This window comes from Lepidothrix coronata, unplaced genomic scaffold (genome assembly GCF_001604755.1).
Source record: "Lepidothrix coronata isolate B3197 unplaced genomic scaffold, Lepidothrix_coronata-1.0 Scaffold40, whole genome shotgun sequence".
NCBI classification, from domain to species: Eukaryota; Metazoa; Chordata; class Aves; order Passeriformes; family Pipridae; genus Lepidothrix; species Lepidothrix coronata.
Window position 1 is genome coordinate 456,660 of NW_016690220.1, and position 11,861 is coordinate 468,520.

At 37.0% G+C, this 11,861-nt stretch overlaps 1 protein-coding gene across 9 annotated transcripts in view; it reads left to right on the forward strand.

Annotated features, from left to right (window-relative positions):
• ZNF236 (zinc finger protein 236) overlaps positions 1-11,861 on the forward strand; it is a 71,478-nt gene extending 59,617 nt beyond the window's left edge. For 7 of the 9 annotated variants that reach the window (XM_017813263.1, XM_017813258.1, XM_017813256.1 and 4 more), the window contains 4 exons: positions 841-1,038; positions 6,618-6,747; positions 9,503-9,679; positions 10,107-11,861. In XM_017813263.1, coding sequence (XP_017668752.1) covers positions 841-1,038; positions 6,618-6,747; positions 9,503-9,679; positions 10,107-10,234 — 633 coding nt within the window. In that variant the 3' untranslated portion in view covers positions 10,235-11,861. Of the gene's footprint in view, positions 1-840; positions 1,039-1,127; positions 5,256-5,554; positions 5,642-6,617; positions 6,748-9,502; positions 9,680-10,106 lie in introns of those variants that run through there. The other 2 variants (XR_001874491.1, XM_017813261.1) reach the window with 2 other exon arrangements.

Sequence of the window (11,861 nt, forward strand, 5' to 3'; positions counted from 1 at the left end):
GACTTTCCAACATTTCACACTTTTCCTGAGAACATCCAGCTAGCTGGAAACACACACACAAGTTTTTTTTGTAATTTATTTCAATGTGTTTTATCTTGCATCTTTGATTTCTAGTATGGATAATATTCTACTATGTTTTGTATCTTTTCAAGTTTAGTTTATCCTGAATAATTTATTTAGAGTACTACTTCCTTCATCTTCATTTGTTGCTTTCTGTGTTACTGTATTTAAGGTTCTTCTGTATAAAGTTGAACGAATTTTGTGTTAAATTATTTGAAGGAAGTGAAATTTCCCCAAACATTTCTCATTAATTAAAATGAAACAAAAATGCAACACAACACTATCCAAATTCTATCAATTATTCATTAAGTTTCACTACTTCTAGAGGCAGAGCTTTACTTCATTATGAAAATAGAATCCCTAATAAAGAAATTAAATAGAAAATATTCTTCTCCTGTAAAATCAGAGATACTTTCTTATCTGTCTGAAACATTTTTGGCTTTGAATTTTCTTTGGGGAGAAATGTGAGAATCATCTGAGATGATATTCAGGAGTATAAAACAGAATGTAGAAAAATATTGTTACAAACACATTCTATTTATAGTTAGAATAATTTGATCATAGCTATTATTGTAGTTTTCTTAAAATATGTCATTCTTAAGAGCAGTGAAATAGAAATTCATATATACATACAACTTATGTATGTAAATACTTCCTTTGTATTTGTAAGTTGCTTGTAAGTACTCTCAAAAAATTAGTTGAGGTAGATTCAGAAAAATAAGTCAATGTCGTGGATGTGCCTATGAAATTATCTGATAGTGTTTTTGTAAATTGTTGTAGGTGACAGAGGTTTCCCCTAATGTGACTAAAAGCAGTCAAGCAGAAAAAGAAAGTCGTGGGCACCAGTGTTTTGAGTGTAGTCAAACCTTTTATTCAGTGACCATGCTGACGCACCATTGTAAGGAGGTTCATGGCAAGGAGCGAATACACGTTTGCCACATCTGTAATAAGGCCTTCAAGCGGGCAACACATCTCAAGGTATTTGGTAATAATAGTTGATTGTTCTGTTAACTCCTTTTTTGTTTTGGACTTTTTGTGATATTAACAAAAGGTACCTGTTATCCCTTTGTCTTTGCTTTCCTTTTGGAGTCTAAGTGATAATGTATACACAGATAGAGAACTCTCTTCTGGAGCACGGAGAGGATTTTAATGCATAATATATTGACTGCAGAATGAAAAATGTGAATGCCTGTCATGCAAGTAGTAGTGCCAGGAAAAGATTTCACTTTAATTGCATATGAATATCATCACTGCTAATCCTGATTTCCAGATAATCTTTTGGAATCTCAGGAAGCTATCTGCTATGCACTCATTTGATTTGTAGATTCTGCCTTGTGGGTGGAAGTGACATTTGTAGAGGAAGCGTTTGTTTTAAAATATCCTTATGTTATTGCTGTTGTCTAGGATATTTTCTGTGTTCTGTTTTCTAGATGATGAACAGCCAGATACATTGAAGTCTTTTCAAAAAATTAATGGTGTATTTAAGTTCCTAATTGTATTATAGGATGTTCCTGTTAGGGATATTGGGCTGTACTAGGCAAGTGCTATGTTCAGGCCAGTATCCTATCTCTGAGAGATACTAAATGGAAGTTATTTGAAGAAGATCTTTAGGAAGAGAGCAAACATATAACTTGCCCAGAATTTTGCCAGCTTCCCAGAGTTTATAACAGGAAATTCCTAGAGCCAAAGGCAATGTCTTTGTACTAAGTAGCTTTTAGGAGAGCTCTTCAATAGATTTCCTTTAACTCCAATATCGTATTTTAAGGAAATATGCTCCGTTTGTGAAGTTCACCCCCTCGGACTGATTATGTCTGTCAACCAGACTATTGGACCTTGGGGAAACTGTCATAAAATGTGTTGTTGTGAAACTTCTTGTTAAGAAGAATTTTTTCAGGAAAAAAACAAAACAGTATTGGTACTTGTTTTCCTTAAGTAATGATAACAAAACCCAAATATCGGTCTCTCTTCAATTTGTTTTCTTAGAACTGGCTGTTGTTACATTTTTTTGTCATAATTAAACCTTGATTTCTGTTATATACTGGATCCAAGTTAAAGATGTGACAACAGAACTTCCTACCCTTGTATGTCCCTTGGATTATTATCCATCATTGATTTTTCAGGTAGGCAGCGATGAAGTTGCAATAAGAAGTTCAAAGGCAGTCACAAGAGACTTCATGGCCTTGGAACAACTTTTTAAGGGATCAGAAGAACAAGTAATCTTTTCTTCTATCGTTCCGGTTGCAGGGAATGATGAAGGAAGAGACAGCAGATCAGTAACTATCTGAGACTGGCATCACCAGCAGAATTTTGGGGTTTTTGATCGTGGATTGGTCCACATGACAGCAGGCCTGCTGCAAATGGGCTGCACTTGTCTCAAAGGGGTAAAAGGATCTTTGAGGAGTTAGCAAGGCTTATTGAAAGAGCTTTAAACTAGGTTTGTAGGGGGAAAGGGATAAAACCAGTCTCACTAGAGATAAGCTTGTGGGTGGCACACCAATGTTTGAGGAATCATATGCTAGCAAAGCCCTTCAGTCTTCTCCACAGTGCTGAGTACACTGGAGCATGTTTGAAGTGTCACTGTACCAGTGCATGCAGCACCGTAGACACCTCAGGGGAGGGAGGGGAAATGGCCAATGACCTGAGGCACAGGTCTATAGGGCAGGATGGAATACACCCATGCGTACTGAGGGACCTGTCAGAAGAACTTGCCAAACCACTTTCAATCATTTATGAGCAGCCCTGGCTCCAGGGAGGTCTCAGTTGACTGGAGGTTAACAAATGTGACACTTGTCTACAAGAAGGGCTGGAAATAGGATCCAGGAAACTACAGGCTTGTCAGCCTGATCTCAGTGCCAGGAAAGGTTATGGATTAACTCATCTTGAGTGCCATCATGTGGCACATACAGGACAGTCAGTGGATCAGGCATAGCCAGCATGGGTTTATGAAAGGCAGGTTCTGCTTGAGTAATTTGATTTCCTTCTGTGACAAGGTGACTTGCTCAGTGGTGGAGGGAAAGGCTGTGGATGTTGTCTGCCTGAACTTCAGCAAAGCCTTTGACACCATTTCCCAGAGCGTTCTCCTAGAGAAGCAGTCTTCCAATGCCTTGGACCGGTGCACTGATCACTGTCTGTATGGCCATGCCCAGAGTGGTGGTGAATAGAATTACATCCAGCTGGTGGCCAGTCACAAGGGGTGTTCTCCAGGGCTCAGTACTGGGACCACTTCTATTTCATATCTTTATGAATGATCTAGACAAGGAGAATCGAGTGCACTCTCAATAAGTTTGCAGAGGACACTAAGTTGTGGGGGAGTGTTGATCTGCTGGAGGGCAGAAAGGCTCTGCAGAGGGATTTGGACAGTATGAGATTCAGCAGGTGAAGTGACAGGTCCTGCACTTGGGTCACAGCAATGCTATAGGCCAGGGGTGGAGTGGCTGTGAAGCAGCCCAGTAGAGAAAGAGATGGGTCAACAGCAGTTGAACAAGATCCAGCAGTGTGCCCAGGTGGCCAAAAAAGCCAGTGGCATCTTGGCTTGTACCAGAAATAGTGTGGCCAGCAGGACCAGGGCAGTGATAGTCCCCCTGTACTTGTCACTGGTGAGGTTTCACCTCGAATTCGGTTTTGGGTCCCTCACTTCAAGAAAGGCAATGAGATCCTGGAGTGTGTCCAGGGAAGGGCAGCAGAGCTAGTGAAGGGTGTCAATTACAGGTCTCGTGAGGTAGCTGGGGTTGTTTAGCCTGGAGGAAAGGAGGCTCAGGGGAGACCTTATAGCTACAAGTACCTGAAAGGAGGATGTAGGCAGATGGGGGTCAACCTCTTCTCCAAGGTAACAAGCAATAGGACAAGAGGAAATGACCTCAATTGTGCCAGGTGAGGTTTAGATTGGCTATTAGGGAAAAATTTCTTCGCTGAAAGCTTGTCGAGCATTGGCACAGGCTTTACAGGGAAGTGGTTGAGTACCCAGCTCTGAAGGTATTAAAATATGTAGATGTGGCACTGTGAACAGTGGCTTGGTGGACATAGTTTAGTGGTAGGTTAGGACAGTGCTGGGTTAATGTGTGGCTTTGATCTTAAGGGTCTTAAAGGACAGTTTCATTTACCACTGGACCTTCATGTACTAAAACAAATTCCACACATTATCAGACTCTTCTTCATTAAGGTGTTCCAGAATGTCAGCTGTAAGCAGCCTTTAATAGGAAATTCAGCAAAGATGAAACCTTGGGGTTTGGCTTAGGGTTTTGGGAAGGGTTCAGTGACCTCTTACTCATGGTCTTCATTTTATACTGAATAGTATTCTGGAGATCACCAGAAATATTAAGGGCACTGCCAGACTTCAGGCTTTTCAGAAAATCCAAATAAGAGGTAAGGGTATCAGTCTTTTGATGCCAGTACTTAATTATATGGGTTTTTTTCCCAAAAGTATCAGTACCAGCAGTTTCACAATTATCCACAAGAAAATCTTCTTTAGAGATTATGTATGAACACCCCTACCACCCACCCTGCCCCCAGTGTCAAAAATTTTCAGTCCAGTGACTTCAGTTCCCCTTCTGATGTGGGTGACTGTTCTGATTTTACAGCTTCAGAGAGGAGAATCTTAAGATGTGCATTGGACTAAACTGTCCAATTCCATATCAGTATGTAGTGGAAATATCTGCAAGTTAACTGTAGATAGTAAATAAAGCACAGACATGATTCTAAGATGAAATTAAAACAGCACTGTCATCTTATTAAAACAATGGAATGAAATGAACTTTCTGCCAATCTTTCAGAGGCGGTTACAAATAATGTTTCAGGATAGGCAGAGTGGGAATAGGAGTGACATACCAATGCATGTGTGAGGGGCCGAGGGCCCTTTCAAAGAAGGTTTCCTGTTCTTATTTTCTAATTAGATAATGCTGGTTTGGAACCCCAAGGTAGTTACTAGCTGATGAATATGAGAATTACACAAATAAACTTGTAAAATGTCACATGAACAATCAATGAAATACTAAATATGTCTTTAAAGAGGTGCTTGAAGTTCAGAGCATTGTATTCCCATGAACTCTTTCTCAAAAGTATATATATTTTACAGGAAAATTATAAGAGATTGACAGATCAGTGGACCTGAACTGCATCACAAACTGTTCAGAGAAAGATGACAGAAAGTTTATGGTGGCTATCTGAACGCTATATTGTTTGCTTTCAAGTAGAAAATGGTATGGGGGGGTTGTTGGGGTTTTTTGGGGGTTTTGGGTTGGATGTTTTGTGGTGGAAGAAAGAAGCAACCAGTTTCTGTTAATTTTTCTGGAGTAGGTCATAGTTTGCTTCCACCATTTCAAAGCTTCAGGAGGTAAGAAACAAGATAAAAGCAAAAGATTTTTATTTCCACATAAGCTGTGGTTTACAAATTACTGATTTTTCTCAGAAGACCTTATGTTATTTCCTTGTAGTACTATATTATATAATTACTATGATAATAATATTCTTCCCTGTAACTGTCTCGCTGATTTTCCAGTGTAAACAAACTCTACAGATACAGTTTGACTCAGTTCGTGGAGTGAGGAATAGGACTCCATAGACATCAAGAAGGCTTATTGTTTAGGTATAGTAAAGACTAATTAATAGTTTAGTCTGTTATGGATAGACTAGAAAAGAATATCCACACACATTTTAGAAAGTGGGCAAGTATTTGCAGTACTGTTTCACAAACAGTTCTTGATTAGATTTTTTAAGTTAAATATATATGTATTTGCTTTCTTTTTTATTTTGAATTCTATTTTGGTATTAAATAAAATATTTAAATGAAAAAATTAATAGATAACATAAGATACTCTTCTAAATTTGCAAGTCTTCTGGGTCCAGCATCAGTGAATTAAAAACACTGAAGTTAGAGCTGTTATTAATGCTTCTTCATGAAGGTAAAACATGTCATATCCTCATTCTGCTGTCTTACCTATAAGGGCCTTAATGATTCTCTTTTCATTTTTTTTCTTTTTTTCTTCTTCTTTTTTAATTAAGAGTTCATTATGAAGTGGTTCTATTTGCATCTTGGCATTGTGTGGCTGTGTATGAGTGTATGTTGTGATAGTCCCCTGTTTGAGGCCTCTACAGTTTCAGAATGGTACTAATTCAGGTGCTGAGGAATACCTGTGTATCAGACAAGGAGGGAGATGGATACTGTGGAGGAGAGAGGGGAAAAATCCTATATTAACTTAAAATGCAAAGTTGTCAAAATACCTCTTTGTAGGTGAACAAAGTATTTCAAGAGTTCTGGTTCAGCTTGTTTTATTTTGCTTCAGATAATTAGTGAAGGGACTAACGTATGCAAAAAAAGCAAGACATACATGGTGGAGTTGTTCAAATGTAAAGATACTGATGCATCAGTCTTGCAAAGAGTTGATATACAAAAATAATCTCTCATTTAAAAAAAAAAATGCAGGCTTCCATTTTCTTCCAGCTTGTCTGCTGATGACTAAGATTCTCTGCTTTTGTCTTCAAGGTGTGACTATATTGTTTGTTAAATACTGACTTTTTTTTAAATGGTCTGAAATTTATTTTTTTTTTCTATACTGCCCTAGGAGCACATGCAAACCCATCAGGGTGGACCGTCACTGAGCTCCCAGAAGCCTAGAGTGTTTAAGTGTGATACTTGTGAAAAAGCTTTTGCTAAACCAAGTCAGCTGGAGAGACATAGTCGCATTCACACAGGTAACAGAAATTATTTTTAGCTCATGGGATTTTCTTATTAATATAAGGGTGTTATGTTTGGAGTCCTTGCTTATGCTTTCATCTCACTGCATTTAAATAACAACTTAAGCTTAAAAAAACCCAAGTAAATTTCTAACCCAAAATGTTTGGAAGTTAAAAGGAGGAACAGCAGACTTGAAATCTCATGATGCTTCACTAAGCTTATCTGTATTTTGGGACTGGCAGTACTGCAATGGTAACGTGAATGCATGAGCTTGTATGTAAAAGTTTGAAACAGATTAAAAAGAGCATATTTTAAGCCATTGTTTAAAGTGGTGTAAATACTCTGGATATGATAATCTTCAAGCATATAGAAGAACGAGCAAATGAGTGGGTGTGCTCAGTGATGTTAAACAAGGAATGGACTTGACTGCTGATACTGACTGCTGTATGCAGGGCACCCCAAATCCTCGTTTGCGAAGCCCAGCCGTGAATACAGGGCTTCATTGTCATTGAGCTACTTGCTCAGTTCATCTGTTTCTGATGCCAGTGCTTTTAATCTGTTGTTTTCTTTTCCGCTTAAGTATTTTCTTCAACTGGTAATCTGTAAATAAAGATCATGCTGGCTTCTCCCAGGGAAACCATCACATTTTCTGTGATGTAAGTGCTTTTCAGGTTGCAGCTTCTGCCCTGCTACAAGTTGAGAGCTGTACATAGGATGCCTTCCCTGTCACCTTCTGTGCCTGAAGAACAGTGTTCTTAAGAACATGAGTTCTGAATATAGGAGTCAGTTCTCCAAAACAAGTTCGTTCTTTTCCCTGTCACTGCTACCAAGAGTGAGCTGTCATGGCTGCTAGAGTTAAAAAAGACAGGGGAAAGCTATCTGTGTTGCTGTTAAGCTGGATGGGACTCCCACAAAAGGATAACTCTCTCTTTCAGTGAGCAGCCAGAGCTTTCTCTTTCCCCAACACCAAGCTGTTTTGTGGTTACTGTGATAGAAAGGAACATTCTGGTTATACTGGGGACAGGAAAAGAGAGACAGGAGTTAAAATCCAAGGAGATTAAAATTCTTCAGAATTCCCCAGTAATTTGCTTTCTGCATAAATGACCTAAATAACACAGACTCTTAAAAAAGGAAATGTTCTAGTTAAGAGTACCACAAAATATTCAGAAAGCAGGAGAGAACCAGTTTCCATTCTCCCTGCTTTGATTCATGCTGCCCATTGTAATGGGCAAAGAGCACTTCAGAAAGTCTGGGAACAGAGCAGAGTCCCTTTATGCATCTGCACCATCATAGGAGAAATTCTTTCTGGTTTGGAAGGACTTGTAAATCACTCTAGTAAATCCTTAGATATTTTTGTTTCTTGTACCTGAGTGCTTATGGGCTAGGAATGCCCACAAACTTTAACAAACCTTGCTAAATTCATATTTATGTTTCTATTTCAACAGTGTCAGACAACATATCCATATGATAGGACTATGGACTAGGATAGGAAAGGCTAATGTAAATCTAAACTGACTTGCTTTCATAAAGGTACCATCTTTGTCTGTGAGAAAGTGTGATTTCTCTCCTGGTTATACATTTTTAACCATTTCTAATGGGCAATACCTACTGAATCAGTGGTTAGAAGGAAAAAGCATTATTTCTCTGAATAACTCTAAATATCTCATACTTTAAGATTTACCAATGAAGAGCGGTTTGGAGAAATGTTGAAATTAGAGGGAAGCAGATGCTCCCAGTTCTACCCAAAAGCCATGTGGTAATCCATTACACAACACAAGAAAGGCTGTTCACTTTAAGTGAATAAAAAAAATGGAATCAAAAGTACTTGAGGAAACCTAGATTTCACTTCAAACTAGTGAAATAGTTGGTGACAAAAAAGAAACAAAACTTCTGTGCTTTAAAGGACCTTATATTGATTGTCCGAGAAATTGGATTTGGCGTGCAAGCTACAGTGGATGTGGGAACTAACATACAGGTAATGAAGGGAGAGAGAAATTCATCCTTTAAGAACAATTGTGGGAAAGTATTCATACTCCTGCTTGTGCTTTATTGTACTAACTAATAACAAGGTGTATATCTAAGTTCAGAAAGTGCTTTTAGCTGTCCTTAATGACATACAACAATGTGTCTTTCATTGATCTGTAAGGTTGGGGTGTTGAATGTTTAATCAAAGGTCGATTTTGCAAAGTAGATATTTTTAAACATTTAAATATTTTTAAATGAATACATTCGTGCATTTATAGTTAGAAGTCAGTAGTATTCTGGTAGATTTGGATCAATCCTTTGGTAAGATGTGGGAATCACTAGTAGCTGTTGGCATAGGAGGCCACAGGTCCCATGTAGAATTAGCAGAACACTTCTTTTTTTAACATATTTGACTTTTTAGTTTCTTACAGACATCAGCTTTGTTAATTCTAGAACACTGCTTTGTCTGCATTACTCTAAATGATGTAAAAAGCTGAAGGTTTCCTTGAATACAGAAAAGTCAAACTGGTAAACTGATTTATTTGCACCTCTGTTAAATAATTTACTTAGATGATAAATTGGATAGGAAAGATAATATCAGTGATTTAGTACTTATGTAAGTATTCTGACATTTAATTTGGAATTTTTACTGACAATATGGAGCCGTAGCACTGTTTAGAGAAGGTCTTAAGGAAAAAGGTCACGTCTGTTTCATTTCTAGGTCATCTTGATGATTTTTACTGAATTCTGAACTGTATTTTACTGTTGAAATGAAAAATTATTAAATATGTTTTTCTCTTTTATAAGGGGAACGGCCATTTCAGTGTACGCTATGTGAAAAGGCATTTAACCAGAAGAGTGCCCTTAAAGTCCACATGAAAAGGCACACGGGAGAGAGACCTTATAAATGTGATTACTGTGCAATGGGATTTACACAGAAAAGCAATATGAAACTGCATATGAAACGGGCTCATGGTTACACTGGTACGTAGCATAGTGGTAGTACTGGTGAGTTCAGAAAGCCATGTGCTTTACTGGGAAAGCACAAAATACTTTCCTTAAGTTATCAAGGAATTAAGCACTAACAGCCAAAGACCACAGCTGAGGAGGTAATAGTTGCACACGCAACACAAAAATCAGGTTGAAACAGTGATTGGTTGCCTTTTCGGTTCCTTGTTTTTTATGTGGAACTCTGTGTACAGAAATACAGTACAAAAACTATTCCAGGAAAACAATGATATTAGATTTTTTTAAATTTTTTTAAGACTGTCTAATAAATCTGCAGTATGTGAAGTAGTTGTGTAATACCTTTCCCAGCATGATTCCTTTATTCTCAAATGCTATATTGGCATTTTTCTAACGCTATACATCAAATCATACTCACTTGCCTTTTTCTCTTGTACCTTGGTAGGTCCTGTACAAGAGCCTGCTAGTCATCAAGAACAGGAAGGGGAAGATATTAGTCGTGCTCTGAATTTAGAAGAAGTGGTACAAGAATCTTCAAATGAATGGCAAAGTATAGGCAATGTTTTTCGATGACACCTTAAAATTTGAAAGCTAAAAATGTTTCTGGGACTCAAATTTTACAGTTAAAGCTTCAAGCACTGAAAATACTAACAATAGAATAATATATTATAGTTTTTCTAATTATTTACAGAAATTACCTAAAAGATGAATTCAATTTTTTAAGCTTGTAGAAGAATATTGGGAAAACACCATTTAATCTGTGCTAAGTTGTCTGTGAATCAGTGAACTCAGGTAATAATGTATACAGTTTCATCTTCGAATTCACAGCCAGTATACTTACTTAAAAAATAAACTGGAAATTTTTAGAATAGAATGATTCCCATTTTTACTGGAAGTGAAGAATAACTTCGTGGGAAAATCATGAAACTGTCCATCAGCTTTCTTTTTCACATATTTAAGGAAATAATTGACATTGGAAACAAAATGTTGCAGAGTTGATGCATGCATGCAGTATAAAATAGTGGGGTTTTGCCTTCAATTTTTTTTCTTACATGGCACAGGAAAATGCTGTATTGCTGTTCAAAGCTTTTTTTTTTTCTTTTTAGTACATTTTGAGAATTCGTTGAAAAAAAATAAAATACCATGATTTCATGGCTTTTATCGAGTTAAACCCTTGAGAGGGAGCATGTTCATTTCCATTCCAGCCACAGAGGCAGACAGTTGTTAGTTTTTATGGTAAAAGTCTGAGGTTTTGAACTCAGCAATACTTATTTCACAAGAATCCAAACAAGAAGAGATTCCAATGAAAGCTTCTTCTGTTGTTTGCTGTATTGGATCAGCAGGTACATATCTCAGTATCTGTGGAAAACACAGCCATATATTAAATCTGTGAAGTAAACGTACGATTTTGTAGTAGCAGGGAGAACGTTTGATGCACACTATGTCACCTCTATTATACAGTGTTCCCTGGTGCTGTAAACAGTTATCATTTTGAATCTGTAAATTCCTCGTTATTTTCTTTGTGAATTTTGGAAATATGTTACTTTTAGTTGTTGTTTAAGTCATTGTTTCAGCAAAACTACCTAGTTGACTATGTAATGCTTTCAAAGGTGCCACTTGTTAAGTATATTCATAACAAAGAAACACTGGAGTAAAAGCATAGTTGTCATTTAGACATTCCAAAGACAGAAGCTTTTTTTTCTTATTTTTGCCTTGTTCTTTTGAATTTTATTTATATGTTACATATATATAGATATATATATGTGTGCTTGTATATGTATATATATATTTAAAGTTATATGAGCCTCTGTGTGGCTGATCAGTATATTTTGTAAATACTAATCCCAGTTGCAGGAATTTCATCTGTTTGGTTGCCACAAGTACTTCTAGATCAGTGGTGGATATGTTGTACTATAATACAGAGCTGGATTTTAATTTACCTTCTGAAAGATAATTGTTCTCAGATCCAAAAAGCCCTTTTCTGTAAATATTGTCTATACTTTGTCTATGATATAAACTAGTTATTTCAGATTGCTGAAGCAAGAAATGGCTGTCGGTTTTGATAGGGCATCTCTTAATTCTTTTGTTAACTGTTCGGCATATGTATATAAGTAATATAGTTGGTGACATGAAAATAACACTTTTGTTATGTGGAATATTTAATTCAAAAACATGCTAAATAATATTACTTTTTTCCAAA